Raw genomic sequence first — 17784 nt, 5'->3', positions numbered from 1 at the left:
CTTGTAGTGGGCAAGGGATTGCGAGGAAGTACCGCCGCGGAGCGCATGTAAAGTATAACAAAATTTATAAAGTAGAAATATGTATTGGCAAAAACAACCACAAATATGAAAATTAAAATTTCCATAATTATCTCGGCTGTTATTTTAATTGAGGGTATGTTATCGATATGCCAAAATGAATATTAGTTGCAGCACAGATTTTAACCAAGTCCCTTAAAGGAAAAACAACAAAAAAAACTACATTTTTTTTTACACTAACTTATTTTTTTTATTGCACTAATGCTTGCCAAAAAATTGTTGTTGATCCAACAAAAACTTGACCATTGATATCCACCCACTTACATTCTCTCCACAATGTGTTTGTGAATTAGTTTTGAAAAAATATTGGTCACTATTTTCTGGTTTGGCTTTTTTCAGTTTTCACTTTTTCTTTTATCTTCCGTGTGTTTGCTTATGTTGGACGCCAATTAATTAATCCTTTAGGTGTAATTATTAAATGCTTCAGATGTCCCACGCAGGGGACCGTATGCAGAGTGCAGAGGTAACTTTTATTGATGAGATATGAAGATTAGTTGGGAGGACGACTGTCCTTCTTCTAACTTCTAGCCTAAGGACTCAGATAGCGATCAATTGCCAAAGCCTCCTTTTGAATGAGCAGTGCTCTTTATACTGGATATTAAGACAAACTGAATTAAAAATGAACTTATAGCTAACAAAAGACTCACAGCGGCCACGGAAATATGCAGGTTACGGCTAAGTCTGCATCAGATATTTTTCCCGGAGTAACAAACAAAAGTCGGGGTCTAGTTCGTTGACTTATGTTAGCTTACGTTAACTTTTAAATTTTTTGTTCGATTTTCTTTTCATTTAATTAAATTCGATTAATTCTTTATGATCCAATTGTAAAAAGTAAGGTTATATAAACTTCAGTCAGCCGAACTTAGCTTCCTTTCTAGTTTTCCATTAATTTTTCGATCACTTTTATGGTAGCTATTTGATAGAGTAATTCGTTTTCTCATTAAATGAAAACCTATGTTAAATTCTCCAATAACACAAAATAATCATGCCTCGAAGTAGATTAAAGTATGTTAAAAACCGGGAAAGTATGATTATTTTTTTTCTAAAAATGTTTCAATTGTTCCTATGGTCAGAGCTTCTATCCGTTTTATATACTAATGAGAATTTATAAGAGACTGAAAAGCTTTATTTTAAAACTGAGGAACGGGGAAACGGACGGACATGACTAAATTGACTATGCTGCAACGCGGGCGGGACAGATATGGGTACATCGGCAAGGCCGCAGAAAATTAGATGTACTTCACAAGGTCGAATATAACTAAAATGCTCACTGCTGACTTTAATTATACTAAGCTATGGGCATAATTGGTATAACAAGGCCTACTCTCAGTAAGGATGTTTCAAGTTAATGATCATAGTGTGAACAAGGGATTAAGTTGGTACAATTTGGATACATACTCTTGAACTGTGTGATGCAATTTCGAGTTGAAAATAGTTATATATTTCCTAGGTCTGGCAATGGATACCTTAAACGGAACCTAAATATATAATAACCAATTATAAAATAACATAAAAATATGTATTGATATTATTTAACATATATAACCTTTATTCCGGGTTCATCGAAGCAGGGAAATAATCGCCGAGCGTGGTTGGGCTTCATGTTTGTGGCTAAATATATTTCTTCCTCATTATTTAAATAATTCTTATAATATCCTCTATAGAGTCCTTCCGGTACATTTAATATGTTTCCTTCAAAATAAATTTTTAGTCTGCATTCAGAATCCTGTTCCACTGTCTCATTGAGGTACAATACAAATATGGCACTCCGTGGTAGTCTTCTACTTCTTAAAATTGTTACATTTTCGGAAGTCACCCTAGTTTATAAAATATGTGATATATTTATTTTGGTTTAGTAATTCAAAGAAGTACTTACTTAGTTTTGGATCTATATTTTGTTAGTTTAATCACACTATTATCAATAAATAAACTTTCGTGTGCATGAAAATGCACCTTTTTGGAGTCGATAATCCATCTTAAGTAAATTTCAATACATCCTTTGAAAGTTTGATTTTCCACATTTGGTTTTATGTTGATTTCATAACTGATAGGCGAAACGTCTTCAGGTAGTCTTGCTTCTGATATAATGTTTAGTGGTGGTAAGTCGATTTCAGCTTTTACAGTTCCCTGTTTTTTTTTTTTTATAAAAATTTCATATAATGTATGCCTTTTTATATATTCATAACGTTATAATAATACATTGATATTTATAGAGTTTTTTTTTTATTTTGTTGTAGTGGCACAGCGAGTTTCTGTTACGCACACACGAAATTCTAAACACAAATACCTGCGTCGTCCCTTCTTTCTATGCTTAACACCGAACCATACTCTGCGACATCGACACTACGCTGTCGCCCTGTTAAAACGACACTTCTTAAAGCGACAATATACAGACAACCAATCATGACCCAATTAGAGGCTGATGCAATACTCCTATAACTATGAAATTAGTCTCCTGGTAAAATTCCTGGGACTGTATACCCATAAACTCATACTAAGGTCCACACACTTTTAGTGTGCGCCGACACGGCCATCCTGACCATTACACCACCTCGTGCAATTTACAAAAAATGCTTTGTTACAATTCAATCAAACTTATTACAGTTTATTCAAATATAATTTCTAATTTTCCATCTAAACTTACGATTTTTATTACAAATTATATCTTCATATTTCTGGTTCATTATCATGAACCATTCAGGATTTACATTATGTTATATATTATCCAAACAATTGTTTTGCACTTCTACCAACATTATTATTAAAAATTTCATCATCAGCCCTTAAGGCACCTGTGCTGTCTCTTTCAACGATTTCTTTTCACATGATTTCATAACTGTCTCTTTCAAAAGTGTCTTTTTCAAATTTGTTATTTAAATCCTTATTACAACTTTCAAATTCAACTGGTATGATATCTATCCCCCTATAACAATTCAGTTAAAACGGCCCCCACAATTTGGACAACATGAAATCTCCAACTTTGCATCTAACAACTTTAGCCTTGTTTTTATCAAATTGCACCTTGTTATATGCTGCTGAAATATTTTGACCTGTTCGTGCTCCCACTTCTGCCAAGTCGACCTCTTCTACCATATCGTAGGGTGGAAGCAACCCCAACGGGCGGACAACTTTGCCAATAAACCATTCTAAGGGGCTTGCCTTTGTCACTCGACTGACCGTTCTGTTCTAAGCTAATTGAACTTCACCTAATGCACCTTGCCAAGATCGATTGCTAGTTGCAACGGCCGTTAATAAGTTCTTTAAGGTGTTTTCAACTTGTCCATTTACTCTACTTGCACTTGTCACAATCAAATGCAAATTAATTTTTTGTTGTGAAAAAAACTCACTAAATCTAGTGTTGGCGAAACACCTGCCTTATCAGGCGATTTGGTACTCTAAATTGGGAAATAGCCGACTTGACAGCATTTATGAAATTTTCAGCATCAATTTTAAGACAAATTTAGTAAATGATGTAATAATGTACTCGTTCTGATCAATCTTGTCACTCAACTTTCCAGTTATGTCTATGTGAATTGTGTGCAAAGGTGTACATATTTACTTTTGGTATTGGATGAAGACTTACTTTAACTTTGAACGAAGAAGACTTTGACATTTTGCACGTAATACAATTCTCAACACACGGATATACTTGGACATGCTATCGAACCATTAATAGTCGAATAGTTGAAAATTAATTCTAAAAAGCCGACATTTTTAGCAAGTGATCAGTGTTTCGGCGATCTTTATTTACCCAAAACATCTGGATCATCTCATATAAAGACAATGACTTTAATTTCCGAAAACAAAATCGGCGAAAAATAGTCTTTTGCTCTCGTTTTCTTGTGCTGTGCGTTAACCGCTTACTGCTGCATCGGTTTCAGTGTCTTTGTTGCTGCAAGTGATCTGCATACCGCGAACAATCACACAAACTCATATCTTCTTGAACTGAGATAAAAGCTTATATTTTTCTCTCGCTCTGTTTCTGTTTTGATCGGTTCCTTCGCCACACAATTTAATTGCCTTTCTTTTACTTTCAAGTGCTTATTGCGATTTATCAATAATTCAACATAATGTCAACCTGTTGTGTCACGGATTGTCCACATGGCTGCAAAATTACTTTGAGGCTAGCCACTGTTTATTGTTGGCTGTGCACCAACGCCGCACACACTGGCTGTGGCCCGCGCATCGCTGATCGCATACGGGATCACGCTGGCTTGGACTGGACCTGCCCGAGCTGCCTACATATTATATCTGAAATGCGGATTCTTATGAGACAAGCCCATTTGGCTTTAGCAAGCCGTTTCCAGAAAACGGAATCTTTCTTCAAAACGATGAAACTGATAAGCGTCACACCAAATATCAAAACGGGAACTATTTTTAATAATCTCTTGCATGTTGCAGACCCTGCGAGTTCCCTTTTGCTGTTCAGCCCTCGCAACCCACCCAATGGTGATACCGCGGGTGTTGCCGATGACTCAGCCGCCGATGTCGCTGCGTCTGGTCAAGTACTGAACGCTGCCCTTTGCTCTGGACTAGCCGATATCGTCGCATCTCCGACCTTGCAGCCAGTCAACGTGGAACAGGCATCTACGTCGCATGCTGCTGACGCAAGCAAAACCTTGCTGGCCTCGAGCCAACTGAAGGATGCTTACTCTGCGATTGGGTCGGCGGTCACTATCGCATCTCCTCCAATTTATAGCCTCAGACCACACCATTCAACGATCTCTGGAGTTGCCCAAAGGAGTCCGGTAGCTTTTGCTGGCGTTGCCCCAAAAAGCCTAGTTTTTGTCTCTCGCCTTAATATTTTATGCATCTGAGAAAGACGTCGCTATTAAATTGAGCAACATTTATTTCTTCATTTAAAATTACGTGTAAGGAATACTGCACCACAGCATTTCTCGATGTCCAGCAAGCGTTTGATAGAGTATGGCACAAAGGCCTACTATATAAAATAAAAAAATGGTTGCCTGCACCATACTATTTGCTGCTTAAATCGTATCTCGATAAACGCCGCTTCTACGTTCAGCAAAGAGAGGAGGCTTCTTCAATAGTAGACATAAATGCTGGCGTCCCACAAGGTAGCGTCCTAGGTCCTGTATTATATACACTATTCACTGCGGACATGCTGATTGCAAATAATGTAAGAGTAGCAACCTACGCAGACGACACAGCCATCATAGCAAATAGCTCCCTTAGGGAAGAAGCATCTGTATACCTACAACACGAGCTCGACCTTATTGATGAGTGGTTTCAGCGATGGAAAATAAAAGTAAATCCGCTTAAGTCTGTACAGATAACATTTACTTTAAGAGCTGGAAACTGCCCAGAAGTGAGACTCAATAACTCACCTATTCCACAAAGTGACACAGTTAAATATCTTGGCATGCACTTTGATCGCAGGCTTACATGGAAGAATCACATAAAGGCAAAGAGACAACAGCTAACTATAAAAGCTAACAAAATGACCTGGTTACTGGGTCGAAATTCTCAAGTCAGCATAGAGAACAAAATACTGCTATATAAAGCCAGTACCTCAAATATAGAGATCCTCCAGCGATTCCAATCAAAAATGTTAAGAAAAATTGTAAATGCTCCTTTTTATGTGACAAATGTAAACATCCATAATGACCTGAATATCCCATTTGTAAAAGATGTAATAAGAAAACACAGTATAGCATATGTAAACAAATTACAAAGCCATACAAATACTTTAGCAATTAATCTTGCAAATAATAGCTCAGAAATTAGAAGGCTTAAAAGAAAACATGTCCTCGATCTCCAGTATTTGTAAAACTATAAATAGTATGTAATATAATAGTAAGCTTTATTGAAAGCTTTCTATTCCTGTCAATGTGATTGTTAAAAAATTTGCTTATTGTCTTAAATATAGACAGATTGTAAATAAAATCGTTTCAAAAAAAAAAAAAAAGAAAAGAATTTAAAATTGCACGTTTAGACGCGTTACATTTATTTATTTGAACACTGTATACTTAATTACAAATTAAGCTACAGGATGAGTGTCAATATCACATTATTCACGATCTATTTATATTTATATATTTTGTACTTGAATTGCAATTTACTAAATAGATAATGCATAAAGTAATATATATCTGTACATTTATAATTTATGAAGTATATTGGCCTTTTTTAGGAAAGAAAGAACTGTTGTAATGTTGTCGGGTGTTGGGTTGCTGAGGAGTGGGAGGAAGTAGGTGGTTGGGACTCGGAGGTTGTGGAAGGCTGGGCATTCGTTTAGTGTGTGCTCAATTGTAGCGTCTGTGATATTGCTAAATTGGCATAGGTTTGACGGTGGCTGTAAAAACTTGTTTGCATGGGTTAATTTAGTATATCCAAGACGTAATCTTGTGAGTTTTATTCGCTCGATTCGTGGGATTTGGTAAATGCTGCGTTTTTTGTGTAGCCAGCAATATTAAGACCATCTTTGTTTATATTTTGGTACCATATATATATATATATTTTTTATGGCTTCAATAGTCGCAAATGAGTCTGTGCAGATACATATTTTTCCTCTAGTTTCCAGGCCTATTTCCATTGTACTTTCTGACGCGTTATATAATAAGGTTTTTGATACTTCCGTATGGCCCAAACATGCTATTGTTCATGAATTTCTTTACAAGAGTAACCCTCGGACTGGAGTGCCTCTGATTCCCTCAACCAGTCCTCCAAAAAACTAATCCACTCGTTTTCTTTGCACTATTAGAATTCTCGTAGTCTGTTGGGGAAACTTAGCATGCTGCACGCGAATAGTGCCTCCTTCGAGGCCAACGTTATTTCTTTCACTGAAACGTGGCTTAACTCCTCTGATTGTGTTTCTGATTGCGAATTATTCGCTGGCAACTATGCATTTTGTCTACAGGCGTGACCGTCAAATGCGTACTGGCGGCGGTGTTTTTATTGCAGTGAAGTCTGACCTAATTTCTGAACTGGTTCAATTAACCTATTCAGATAATACGTTAGAGTTTGTTGCGGTTCGTGTTCAAGTTCAAGTTCTTTCATCCCACCCCGGTCTGACACTACTATTTATCTTCAGCACCTGTCTTTAATCCAGGGAATTCACTCAACTCTGGGTGTTAATGACCATTTAATAGCTATGAGCGGTTTAAATCATCCTTCCATAACTTGGATGTCATCACCTGACACCAATTTTCTTGGTCGCACTGTAACACATGTCTTAGTCCATGGTCTTATTGACATTTCCTTGGGCCAATTGAACTACGTAAAAAACTGTGATGATAAAATCTTGGACCTCATCTTTGCGTTTGAGTCTGCCAACGCCCTTGTCTCAAGAATTGACCCTATCTCCTGTCCTGAAGATGCTTATCACCCCACACTGGAGATAGTTCTTGAAGCGGCGTTTCCTTTGCTTCTTAATCCAGAAGTCGAACCAACAACTTTTCGCTGCTTCCGCAAAGCTAATTTTAAAGGCATTAACACCTATTTATCCCTAGCTGATTGGCCTTTTTTGGATTCTCTAGACGACCCCAATAACATGGTTAGGCACTTTTATGACATTTTATACTCTGCCTTTGACATTTGTATCCCATCCTTTTCTTCACCTGATGCGTTTCAAAAGCCCCCATGGTTTTCTCGTCGACTTTCTTACCTTTAAAACTTTAAGTCTTGACTTTACAAGAAATTCACCAGGACTGGGTCACAGGTGGACCTTTCTAGATATTTGAAAGCTCGCACAAAATTCTAAGCCCACAATTCTGATTGCTGATGAAACCACCTAAATCGATGTAAAAATGAGTTCCAGGCTAATTCAAAGCATATTTTTTTTTTTTCTTGGACGTTGATGCACTAAGGTCAGTACATACAAGTGGCCCGTATGACACCAGGCAGGTGCCTGTTTGGGTTAGGTGTTAGTAGGCGCGATGGAAAATATAGGACAGAATACGAGGAAAATTGACTACCGGCGTGCTGCCAGATTGTTAGCTTGCATGCTTACTAAGTGTGTTAGTATTAAAGATTTTAATTTGGGAAGGGAATCTACGTTAGAGATTAGTGTGTACAAATCATTATAATTTGCACATAACACTCTAAAAGGTTCATGCAGTTCAAAGGAGGTCCTACAGTGGCGCAACACTAATGGGATATAGGATCTAGTGGCTCTACATGGTACATGGAAATTAAGCTGACTCAACAAGTCTGCACTTTCCACATCACCATGGATAAGGTTAAAAATAAAGGTTATCCCTAGCATCGTTCTACGATTGGCTAAGGACGGCAAGTTTATTAATAGGAGTCTACTAGAGTAGGAAGGTAATCTTTGGTTTGCATCCCAATTTAAACCGCGTAGAGCGAAAAGTAAAAAGTTCTTTTGAACCGACTCAATGCGTTTACTATGGACGCCGTACTGAGGGCTCCAAACGCAGCATCCATATTCTAGGATAGGACGAACTAAGGAAGTATATAAGGATTTAGTAACATAGGGGTCATTGAATTCCTTCGACCACCGTTTAATAAATCCAAGCACACCCCTGGCTCTATTCACCATAGACGAAATATGATCAATAAAGTCAAGTTTTGGGTCCAAGCGGACGCCCAAATCGTCAACTGTATTAATTCTTTCCAAAGAGCAGCCGTTCAGCGTGTAAGTAGCAAGCTTAGGAGCGACACGAGAGAATGTCATTAGCTTGCATTTCGAGCCATTTAAGTTTAATAAGTTTACACGGCACCAAGTTTGAAAATTATTAAGATCTGTTTGTAAATCCGACTGGCAGGCAACGTCATTGTATTGCACGCAAAGCTTGACGTCATCCGCGTACATAAGTACTCTGGAGTTAGTCAAGACTTTGGGCAGGTCATTTATGAACAATGTAAACAATAAGGGTCCCAAATGGCTTCCTTGCGGGACACCAGATGTAACCCTTAGAACATTGGATAAACTATTCTTAAAGAGGACCTTTTGCGTCCTGCCATTCAAATAACTAGAGATCCAATTAAGAAGATCACTTGGAAAACCCATTGAATCGAGTTTTCTAACGAGGAGAGAATGGTTAACAGAGTCAAATGCTTTACTGAAATCAGTATAGATTATATCTGTCTGACAATTATTATGGAAGCCCTTTATAATATAGGAAGAGAGCTCCAAAAGATTTGTTGTTGTTGATCTTCGCTTCATAAAACCATGTTGACATGGAGAAATAACCGATCTACAAAGGTGCTGTAAGTGAGGGGTGATAATGTTTTCAAATAATTTAGGGATGGCCGACAACTTCCTCTATAATTGCTGGCATCCAATTTGCTACCTTTTTTGTGGAGAGGAATAATAAACGATTCCTTCCAAATAATGAGAAAGTGGGAGGTTTCTAAGGACAAGGTAAACAATTTCAGAAGGGGATAGCACAGGGCGTCGGCACAATACCTGAGCACACAGCCAAGAATTCCGTCGGGACCTGGCGAATAAACTGGCTTGACACGATGAAGATCTAAAAGGAGAGAGCTTTCGTTTAGGCTAGGACAGAAAATTAAGTTCGATTTGGGTATGTCGGAGGAATAAGTCTGGTATATATACGAAGAGCTAGAATAGGTTGTTTGAAAAAACTGCGAAAATATATCGGCTATTGCCTGATCATTATTTGCGGTAGTATTTTCAAATGAAAGCGAGGAAGGATTTGTTTTAGGTTTACGTTTAGTGTTAACGAAATTATAAAACTGTTTTGGGTCCTGTGAGAACTGGGCCCTACAACGAGTTAAATAGTTTTTATAACACTGCGCGTTCAGCACGGTAAAGTTTGACCGAGCTGATAAATAAAATGAAAGGGCAGATTGAGAACCGGTGATTTTAAATTTAGCATACAGTCTAATTTTTTATTTTTAAGTCGGCTCAACTCTTTAGTAAACCACGGCGGTTTATTCGAGCTTGGCGGATAATATAACGGAACACATTCAATAAAAAATGAATTCATGGCACTGTAAAAAATATCAATGCCAACTACCATGTCAGTGCACATGTATAGATCGGACCAATTGAACTCGTTTATAAAATTATTCAGCCGTTCAAAGTCCGTTTTGCGAAAACATAGGACTTTATTGGCTGGACGGTCAGAAATATTCTGTACGTCACACCCAATATCAAGAGTCACATCGAAAGTTGGATGATAGGGATCTTCGGGCTGCGTCAGAGGCGCCACCCTTGCTAAACTGACTCTCGCAGGATCAGAGACGAAGCAAAGATCGAGCAAGCGCTGTAAGGAATTTCGCACATGGTTGACTTGAGACAGCGAAATGTCAAACAAGCCAGCGATAAAGTCATGTTGTGTAGGTGTATTGAGAGTATTGGTGGAATTATTCGAGCACCAAATAGCACCAGGGATATTAAAATCTCCAAGAACTACCAACTGGTCTCTATCCAAAAGTCTACTGGAAACCATCTGAATAGCGGAAAGGTGATTCCAATAAATAGGAAGTTCCGACAGTGGAGGTATGTAGGAACAGGTAATAAAAATTGAGCTACCTTTGATAGATAGCTTCACACCGTCGTTCAACATCGTTGCATTCCTCGAAGGTTAATAATTCTGACGTGAGTGAGGAGTCCACCGCGTCTGATAGGACGATCTAGCCGATATCTACGCGTTTGTTAATTCAATCCGAAGATTCCAACTTATTTCTTCTTGTCTTCATGTCAATGCTGGGTCCGCGTCTAACGAACCTGATATAGCGAACCTATTCGCAAAATTTTCCCGGTCTACGTACTCATTGGCTACAATACAACCTCTTGGTATCCTTATTCTCTCACAAATTCTAATTTCATTTTCATGACCCGCTAAATGCGAAGACGATGTTTTTCAGAATCTCAAGACACTAAAGCCTTCCTTTTCTTCAGGTTCAGATCTCGTTCCTAGCTGTGTTTTGAGACACTGCGCTGGTGCTTTATGCCGACCTCTGTCAATTCTTTTTCAGATGTCTCTTCGGCTTTAATTTTTTCCAGAAAGTGGGAAGGAATCATTCATCATTCCTATCCATAAAAAGGGCAGTAAATCTAATATCGAAAACTACAGAGGAATTGCAAAGCTTAGTGCTATTCCTAAGTAATTCGAACTTCTAATTACTGCGCAGTTGCAGCACCAATGCCGGTAAATTATTTCCCCCTCCCAGCACGGCTTTATGAAAAAAAGATCAACGTCTACAAACTTCTTGAATTTTGTGCTATCATTAGAAACGCTTTCAAATTGATTTTCCAAACGGATTTTATCTTCACCGATTGCAGCAAAGCTTTTGACTCGGTAAATCACCTACTATTACTAAAAAACTTAAGCTCTTGGGTTTACCTGTTTTATTGACTAACTGGATTGCAACATTTTTTTCCAACCGTACTCAATGTGTGGATTCTAAGCGCTCTCTCTTAAACCGGGTTTTTTACTTCTGTCATTCCTCAAGGGAGCCACCGAGGCCAATTCTGTTCGGCCTCTTTATCAACCATTTTGCTGAATTTTCCGACATATAATATTCCTGCTCTCAACTCCTAAGTTTTAGCAATTTATTTTTACAATATTAACTATTTTATAATCTTGACGCTGTTCGGCAAAAGCCAATTGTCAGATATTTCTGCCAAGTGAACTCTTTTTTCTGGAATTTTGCAACTCAACTTTGCTGAAGTCAGATTTCTTGAAAATAAGTCAACATGAGACACTCGTTTACCTTATTAATATTGTATGTCCGATGTAAAAGACTGTAAATTTGCCCACCATCTTTGCACCCTGAACATAGCTCCTGTTAAGATCTTGATGCTTTAAGTGAGTTTCAATCAGTGACGACAACATCCTTACTGAAATATTTAATGACATGAGACTTGTTGTTGATTTTGTGTAACAAGATGGCACCGTATTCCTGAGAACTTGCATCGGTATGCAATTCAATAGGATGGTTCGAGTCAAAAATTACTAAGACTAGCTTAAATGTAAGGATAGAAATAAATTTTTTTCTTATTTCTTCATGTTCCGATCTCCCAACAAAATTATTCTTTTCCGAAATCGAAAGGTATAACGGTTTCATAAAATTGGAAAATCCTTGCATAAATTGCTTGAAATATGACGATAATCCAATAAATTGGCATAAAGTTGGAAGGTAGGTAACGCTGTAAGTTTAAGCGAATACGGATTTCACCTGCACTTACTTCATATCCTAGATATTGAACTATCATATCCTAGATATTGACTTGAGAAGATAACATTTTTTTATATTGAAGGAGAATCCAGCATTCGTGACACAATCAATAGTAATTTGCAACCTTTCCAAAGCCTCACTTTTTGTCTGGGGTGACAAATGCTGTACACTCTACCGATTATTTGTGCATGGAAATTTTATAATACCAACTTGCCATGTCTAAACATGTAAAATATTTGGCAACATAAAGTCTGGCTATCTGGTATGATATAAGTGGCAAAAAAAACTATCTGCGACTGTATTAGAATTTAATTCACGGTAATCAACACACAAACGATGATTGCCGTCTTTTTTGTTAACCAACATTATGGGACTTGCGTAAGCTACGCAACTTGGCTAAATAATTTTACATTGTAATAATTCATTAATCTTGTCTTGTACCAATTCTCCTTCAAATGGGCTTAGTCTGTGTGGTCTTCTATGGAAAAATTTTCTTGGGTCTACTAATTTAATTTTCATTTTACCGGAATTAACTCTAATCCAAGGAATTCCATTAATATCTTTATTGAATATTTTTCCAAAAAATCTTGTAATTCAAATCTATCTTCCCCAACAAGATCAGTTTTTAATTCAAATAGGTCGACACAGTTAAAATATATTTACTCAACAAATGGTACATTAAAGTATGACTTTAGAAGAATGAATGTCACTTTTCTGACCATATAAAGTAACCTTCTATGGTTGTCAAAAAAGTCTTGCGGTATTTTAATTGAATTTTCAATCTATATATATATAAATGCTCTGTTCGTGTCTACTTCCTTCATAGACTTCAAAAGTTCTGAACCGTATAAGCCTAAATTTTTCCATAACATGCGTTGAGGTTCCAGCTCGGTTATTGTCTACTTTTAATGTTGATAGCTTATCTGCATTTGCGAATATATCAATTTTTTAGCGTTTCCCCGTGCCCTTACTGCCGCGCCCTCTACAGACAGCCAGCTGAATCGAAGCATTTCCTGTCAAACATTCAAAACATATTGAAAGAAGAAACTTGAAAAGTTCTGAGCCGTTTAAGCCCAAATTTTTACACAACATGCGTTGAGGTTCCAGCTCGGTTATTGTCTACTTTTTATGTTGATAGCTTATCTGCATTTGTGAATATATCAGTTTTTTTTCGCGTTTCCCCGTGCCCCTACTGCTGCGCCCTCTACAGGCAGCCAGCTGAATCAAAGCATTTCCTGTCAAACATTCAAAACATATTGAAAGAAGAAATTGGAGATAAAAATTTAATTTTTTTGTTCAGGTTCAGTAAGAAACGAAGTCATGCCACCCAAGAAGTCGAGTTTGGGTCGTCGTACTCGCAATACAGAAGCAAAAAAACGTAAGATTACGAATATGACTGACGAAGAACGGGCCTCCATCCGAGAGACTGGGCGGCTGAAAGCAATGCAGATGCACAACGAGGAATCAGCAGAAAGACGAGCAGATAGGCTTGAGAGAAAACGATTGAGAGTTAGGCAGTCGCGTTCTGCAGCAATCGATTTGAATTACTCTCAGACAAAAGCTGAGGTCACTGATGGATTTCATTGTGAAACATGAAGTTTTTGGATCTGTGCGGTGCTGGATGTATTCAGTAGAATGGCAGAAGAGAGTTTTGCCGCATGCGCACATACTGATTTGGCTGTATGATAAAATTACTCCAGACGAAATATGATATGCGCTGAGATTCCACGGGCAGAGGTTGATACGGATTTGCATGCAGTTGTCATTAAGACCATGATCCATGGCCCATGTGGTACCCTCAACCCAAGTTCACCATGCATGGTGGACGGGAAGTGTTCCAAGCGATATCCTCGAGAATTTGCAGCCAACACCGTAACAGGGGACGATGGATATCCTCTGTACAGGAGAGGGTCAACTGAAGATGGCGGGACTTCGGCAACTTTAAACATGAGAATTGGTGATATTGAGGTAGACAATCGTTGGGTGGTTCCATACTCACCCCTATTGTCAAAATCATACAAAGCGCACATCAACGTAGAATATTGCAATTCCGTGAAATCGATTAAATATATCTGCAATATGCCACAGAGAAACGTGGCAGGGTACAGCTAGTATACAATAAAAAGCCTTCAAATCAAAACCTGAAGTGGAAACATCAATATATCAAGGAGCTTCAAACTAACGAACTGCCCTATCATTAAAAAATAAATTGATTTTATAATCACATGGATTTAATTTAAAATAAAGTTTTTAAATTACAATTTAAGTGAATGAAATTTTGAATGTTCACGAAAAGTCTATCAATGATGATAGCATCATTAAAAAGGAATTTCATACGTATCATCCATATCAACAACACTTTAAAACAAATGATGAAGTTTGCATTACAATACAAAACCAAGAATTATATGTCCTTCCATGTGTTTTCTCCACTTTGAAGGCACTCTTTTTAGAATTATTGATAAAAACACAGGAGCAACTAGTACAAACGGAGTTGATAGACTGCTTAAAAACAATTCCATCTTATATTTTTTGGACGAAATAAGATGTGAGTTGAATGGATTTGAGCTGGATAGGACTAGGTTCTCTCGTAATAAATCAACCCTCAAAAACTTTCTCTCAATCGGACAAGAGGAGGATCATCTTCAAGTATATCGCAATGCTGAATGAAATGGAGAACATGATGTCAAGTCTGGTAGTCAAATCACCTTTTCGGTACCACTTAAAATGTTATGAGGATTTAAACATTAAAAACAATAAAAATCGTTTCGCTGTCTTGTATGACATGTATGCAAGATTTCAAAAGTGCTACTACAATCGAATTTTTTGAGACTTGTAAAAAATGTGCTCTGCTAATGGTAGGCTTTTTTGGGATCTTCGAAATACCGATTGCAGGACGATTTCAAGATCCAGAAATCGAACGTGAAGAGCGGTTTTAACAAACTCGAAACTTTTCGCTACAGAGTGACAACCAAACGGACAACAATTCGTGAGTCCTGCATTTCAGTTACTACAATTTTGTTGAGGCTCTCTGTTGGAGGCGGAACACGAAAGTGAGCGACGGTTATTTTGGGTTTGTGATTCTTCATTGGATAAAGGCTACTTAACATTTTTTCGAAACTGGAACAAGCGTCCTGGGTCGACTATTATAGTATAAATCATAATTTTTTGTATAATCTCCTATCGAAAATAGAGAATAGTAAATCCCGAAACGGTATTGATAAGGTGTCTCAGGAACTGATGAGATACTTTCGAAAGAATAAACAAATTTAAAATATCTATATGTATAAGAAATGGTCTAAATTTTTGGAATTCTCATATTATAGAGAACAGCTGGATCGATTCGGATTAATTTCTTTTGGTTTGTTTTATATTGCCAGAATTTTCTTAGGGCTCCAACCGATGCATCGGATGTGCTGCAAAAGAAAGGAATGCAAATATCTACCCAAGCTATCAAAAGCTGCAATGAGCAAAGATTTTAGGCTATCCAGAAAATCTTAAATTTACCGATTGTTCAGCTGAAACAACATTGCAAAGCTTGGTTGACCATACGGTAAGCCGTATTATTAAATCGTACCCGCAAGTCTTTGAAACCCAGAAATTATTGAATAATAATAACAATACTTTTTTAACAGCCATATATAAATGGGGATGCGATGGCAGCAGTGGTCACTCAACTTATCGTTAAAAGTTTAATGATAGCGAAACGTGTATGGTCGATCAGCACCTATTTTCCTTTTCTTTCCTAGGAGCTAATATTCTGTGGAAGAACGAGAGACCATCATCAACTCGATATTGTCGGCCCATCAAGCTAATTTGCCAAAAGGAATTGATGGAATTAATCTGTGTGAGACTGAAAACATAAATAGTCAAATATTAGCTATAATACCAATAATTACTAATTCATACACTATTAGCCATGAATTTAATATGACAATATTGGATGGCAAAACGTTTAGCGTCCTTGTCACGCAGCACCCAAAAATATGAATAATTTGGACTTGTTGAAAAGTTATGTGGTTGATGCCGACCTATTTAAATATGGGCTGTCGACCCTTCATGCCTGGATTCGATTTTTCGAATGTGTTTTACACATTTCTTATTGATATAAGCCGGATGTACAGGCACGGAAATCTGAAATTCAAATGCAACTTAGAAGAGAAATGGGTTTATTGGTAGATATACCTATTGCTAGCAGTGGAAACACAAACAATGGAAATACTGCAAGACGTTTCTTCGGACAACCAGAATTGGTAGCGAGAATTACCGGATTTAGCAAAGAGCTTCTATATAAGTTCAGTGTAATTCTTCGTGTACTGCCCAGTGGATATGAGATCGATACGGAGGCATTTCGGTCATATGCTATGGAAACGGCTGAAATGTTTGTTAAACTATACCCATGGTATTACATACCCGCGTCAATTCACAAAAATTTAATTCATGGTGCAGACATCATAAACCATGTAGCTCCGCCTATTGGATTAATGTCTGTAGAGGCTCTTGAAGCCAGAAATAAAGATTTCCGAAGAATACGGCTGAAACACTCTCATAAGGACAAAAGAAAAAATACAATGCAAGATGTTATGGATGGGTTATTTATTTCATCGGATCCATTTATAACATCATTATCTAAGTCATCGCGGTTACCCAAAAGGCCAGTCCATTTAGATGAAGATGTTATTAGGTTGCTAGCTTTTGATAACAATTCCTCGGTTGACTCCGACATGTCAGAATCTGAGTAGCCTTGAAACAATGAATGTTATAGGTATATATATATATATACTAGCTTTACCCTGCCACGTTTCTCTGTGGCATATTGCAGATATATTTAATCGATTTCACGGAATTGCAATATTCTACGTTGATGTGCGCTTTGTATGATTTTGACAATAGGGGTGAGTATGGAAACACCCAACGATTGTCTACCTCAATATCACCAATTCTCATGTTTAAAGTTGGCGAAGTCCCGCCATCTTCAGTTGACCCTCTCCTATACAGAGGATATCCATCGTCCCCTGTTACGGTGTTGGCTGCAAATTCTCGAGGATATCGCTTGGAACACTTCCTGTCTACCATGCATGGTGAACTTGGGTTGAGGGTACCACATGGGCCATTGATCATGTTCTTGATGACAACTGCATGCAAATCCGTATCAACCTCTGCCAGTGGAATCTCAGCGCATATCATATTTCGTCTGGAGTAATTTTATCATACAGCCAAATCAGTATGTGCGCATGCGGCAAAACTCTCTTCTGCCATTCTACTGAATACATCCAGCACCCACCGCACAGATCCAAAAACTCCATGTTTCACAATGAAATCCATCAGTGACTTGAGCTTTTGTTTGAAAACACGGGCTGTGAAGTCATGCCTATCCCTATACGATTGTCCAGGAAATAACAGCTGTACTATCTCGTCCCAAGCTGGATTGCATGTGAAGGTGATAAATAAATCTGGACGGCCGTAGCAACGAACATATGCCATGGCATCTTGAGCATATTCATGCATGTGGCGTGGACTACCTATGTATGAGGATGGCAAAATCGTGAGCTTTCCAACGTTGGTTGTATTACG

The 17784-nt window shown here is 37.8% G+C and overlaps 1 protein-coding gene across 23 annotated transcripts in view; it reads right to left on the bottom strand.

The window, feature by feature from the left end:
- Positions 1–17784, bottom strand: part of LOC110185344 (aminopeptidase Q) — a 280831-nt gene that overhangs the window by 44725 nt on the left and 218322 nt on the right. For 20 of the 23 annotated variants that reach the window (XM_086827427.1, XM_086827423.1, XM_086827441.1 and 17 more), the window contains 3 exons: positions 1955–2205; positions 1625–1895; positions 1477–1556 (listed from right to left, as the gene is read on the bottom strand). In XM_086827427.1, coding sequence (XP_086683553.1) covers positions 1477–1556; positions 1625–1895; positions 1955–2205 — 602 coding nt within the window. The remainder of the gene's footprint in view (positions 1–1476; positions 1557–1624; positions 1896–1954; positions 2206–17784) is intronic. The other 3 variants (XM_086827436.1, XM_086827435.1, XM_086827434.1) reach the window with 1 other exon arrangement.

Source organism: Drosophila serrata, unplaced genomic scaffold, assembly GCF_035046125.1.
Source record: "Drosophila serrata isolate PLE 108 unplaced genomic scaffold, ASM3504612v1 contig_171, whole genome shotgun sequence".
NCBI lineage: Eukaryota > Metazoa > Arthropoda > Insecta > Diptera > Drosophilidae > Drosophila > Drosophila serrata.
Note: the sequence above shows the minus strand (reverse complement) of the source record. Positions and strands in the feature narration are given on the sequence as shown.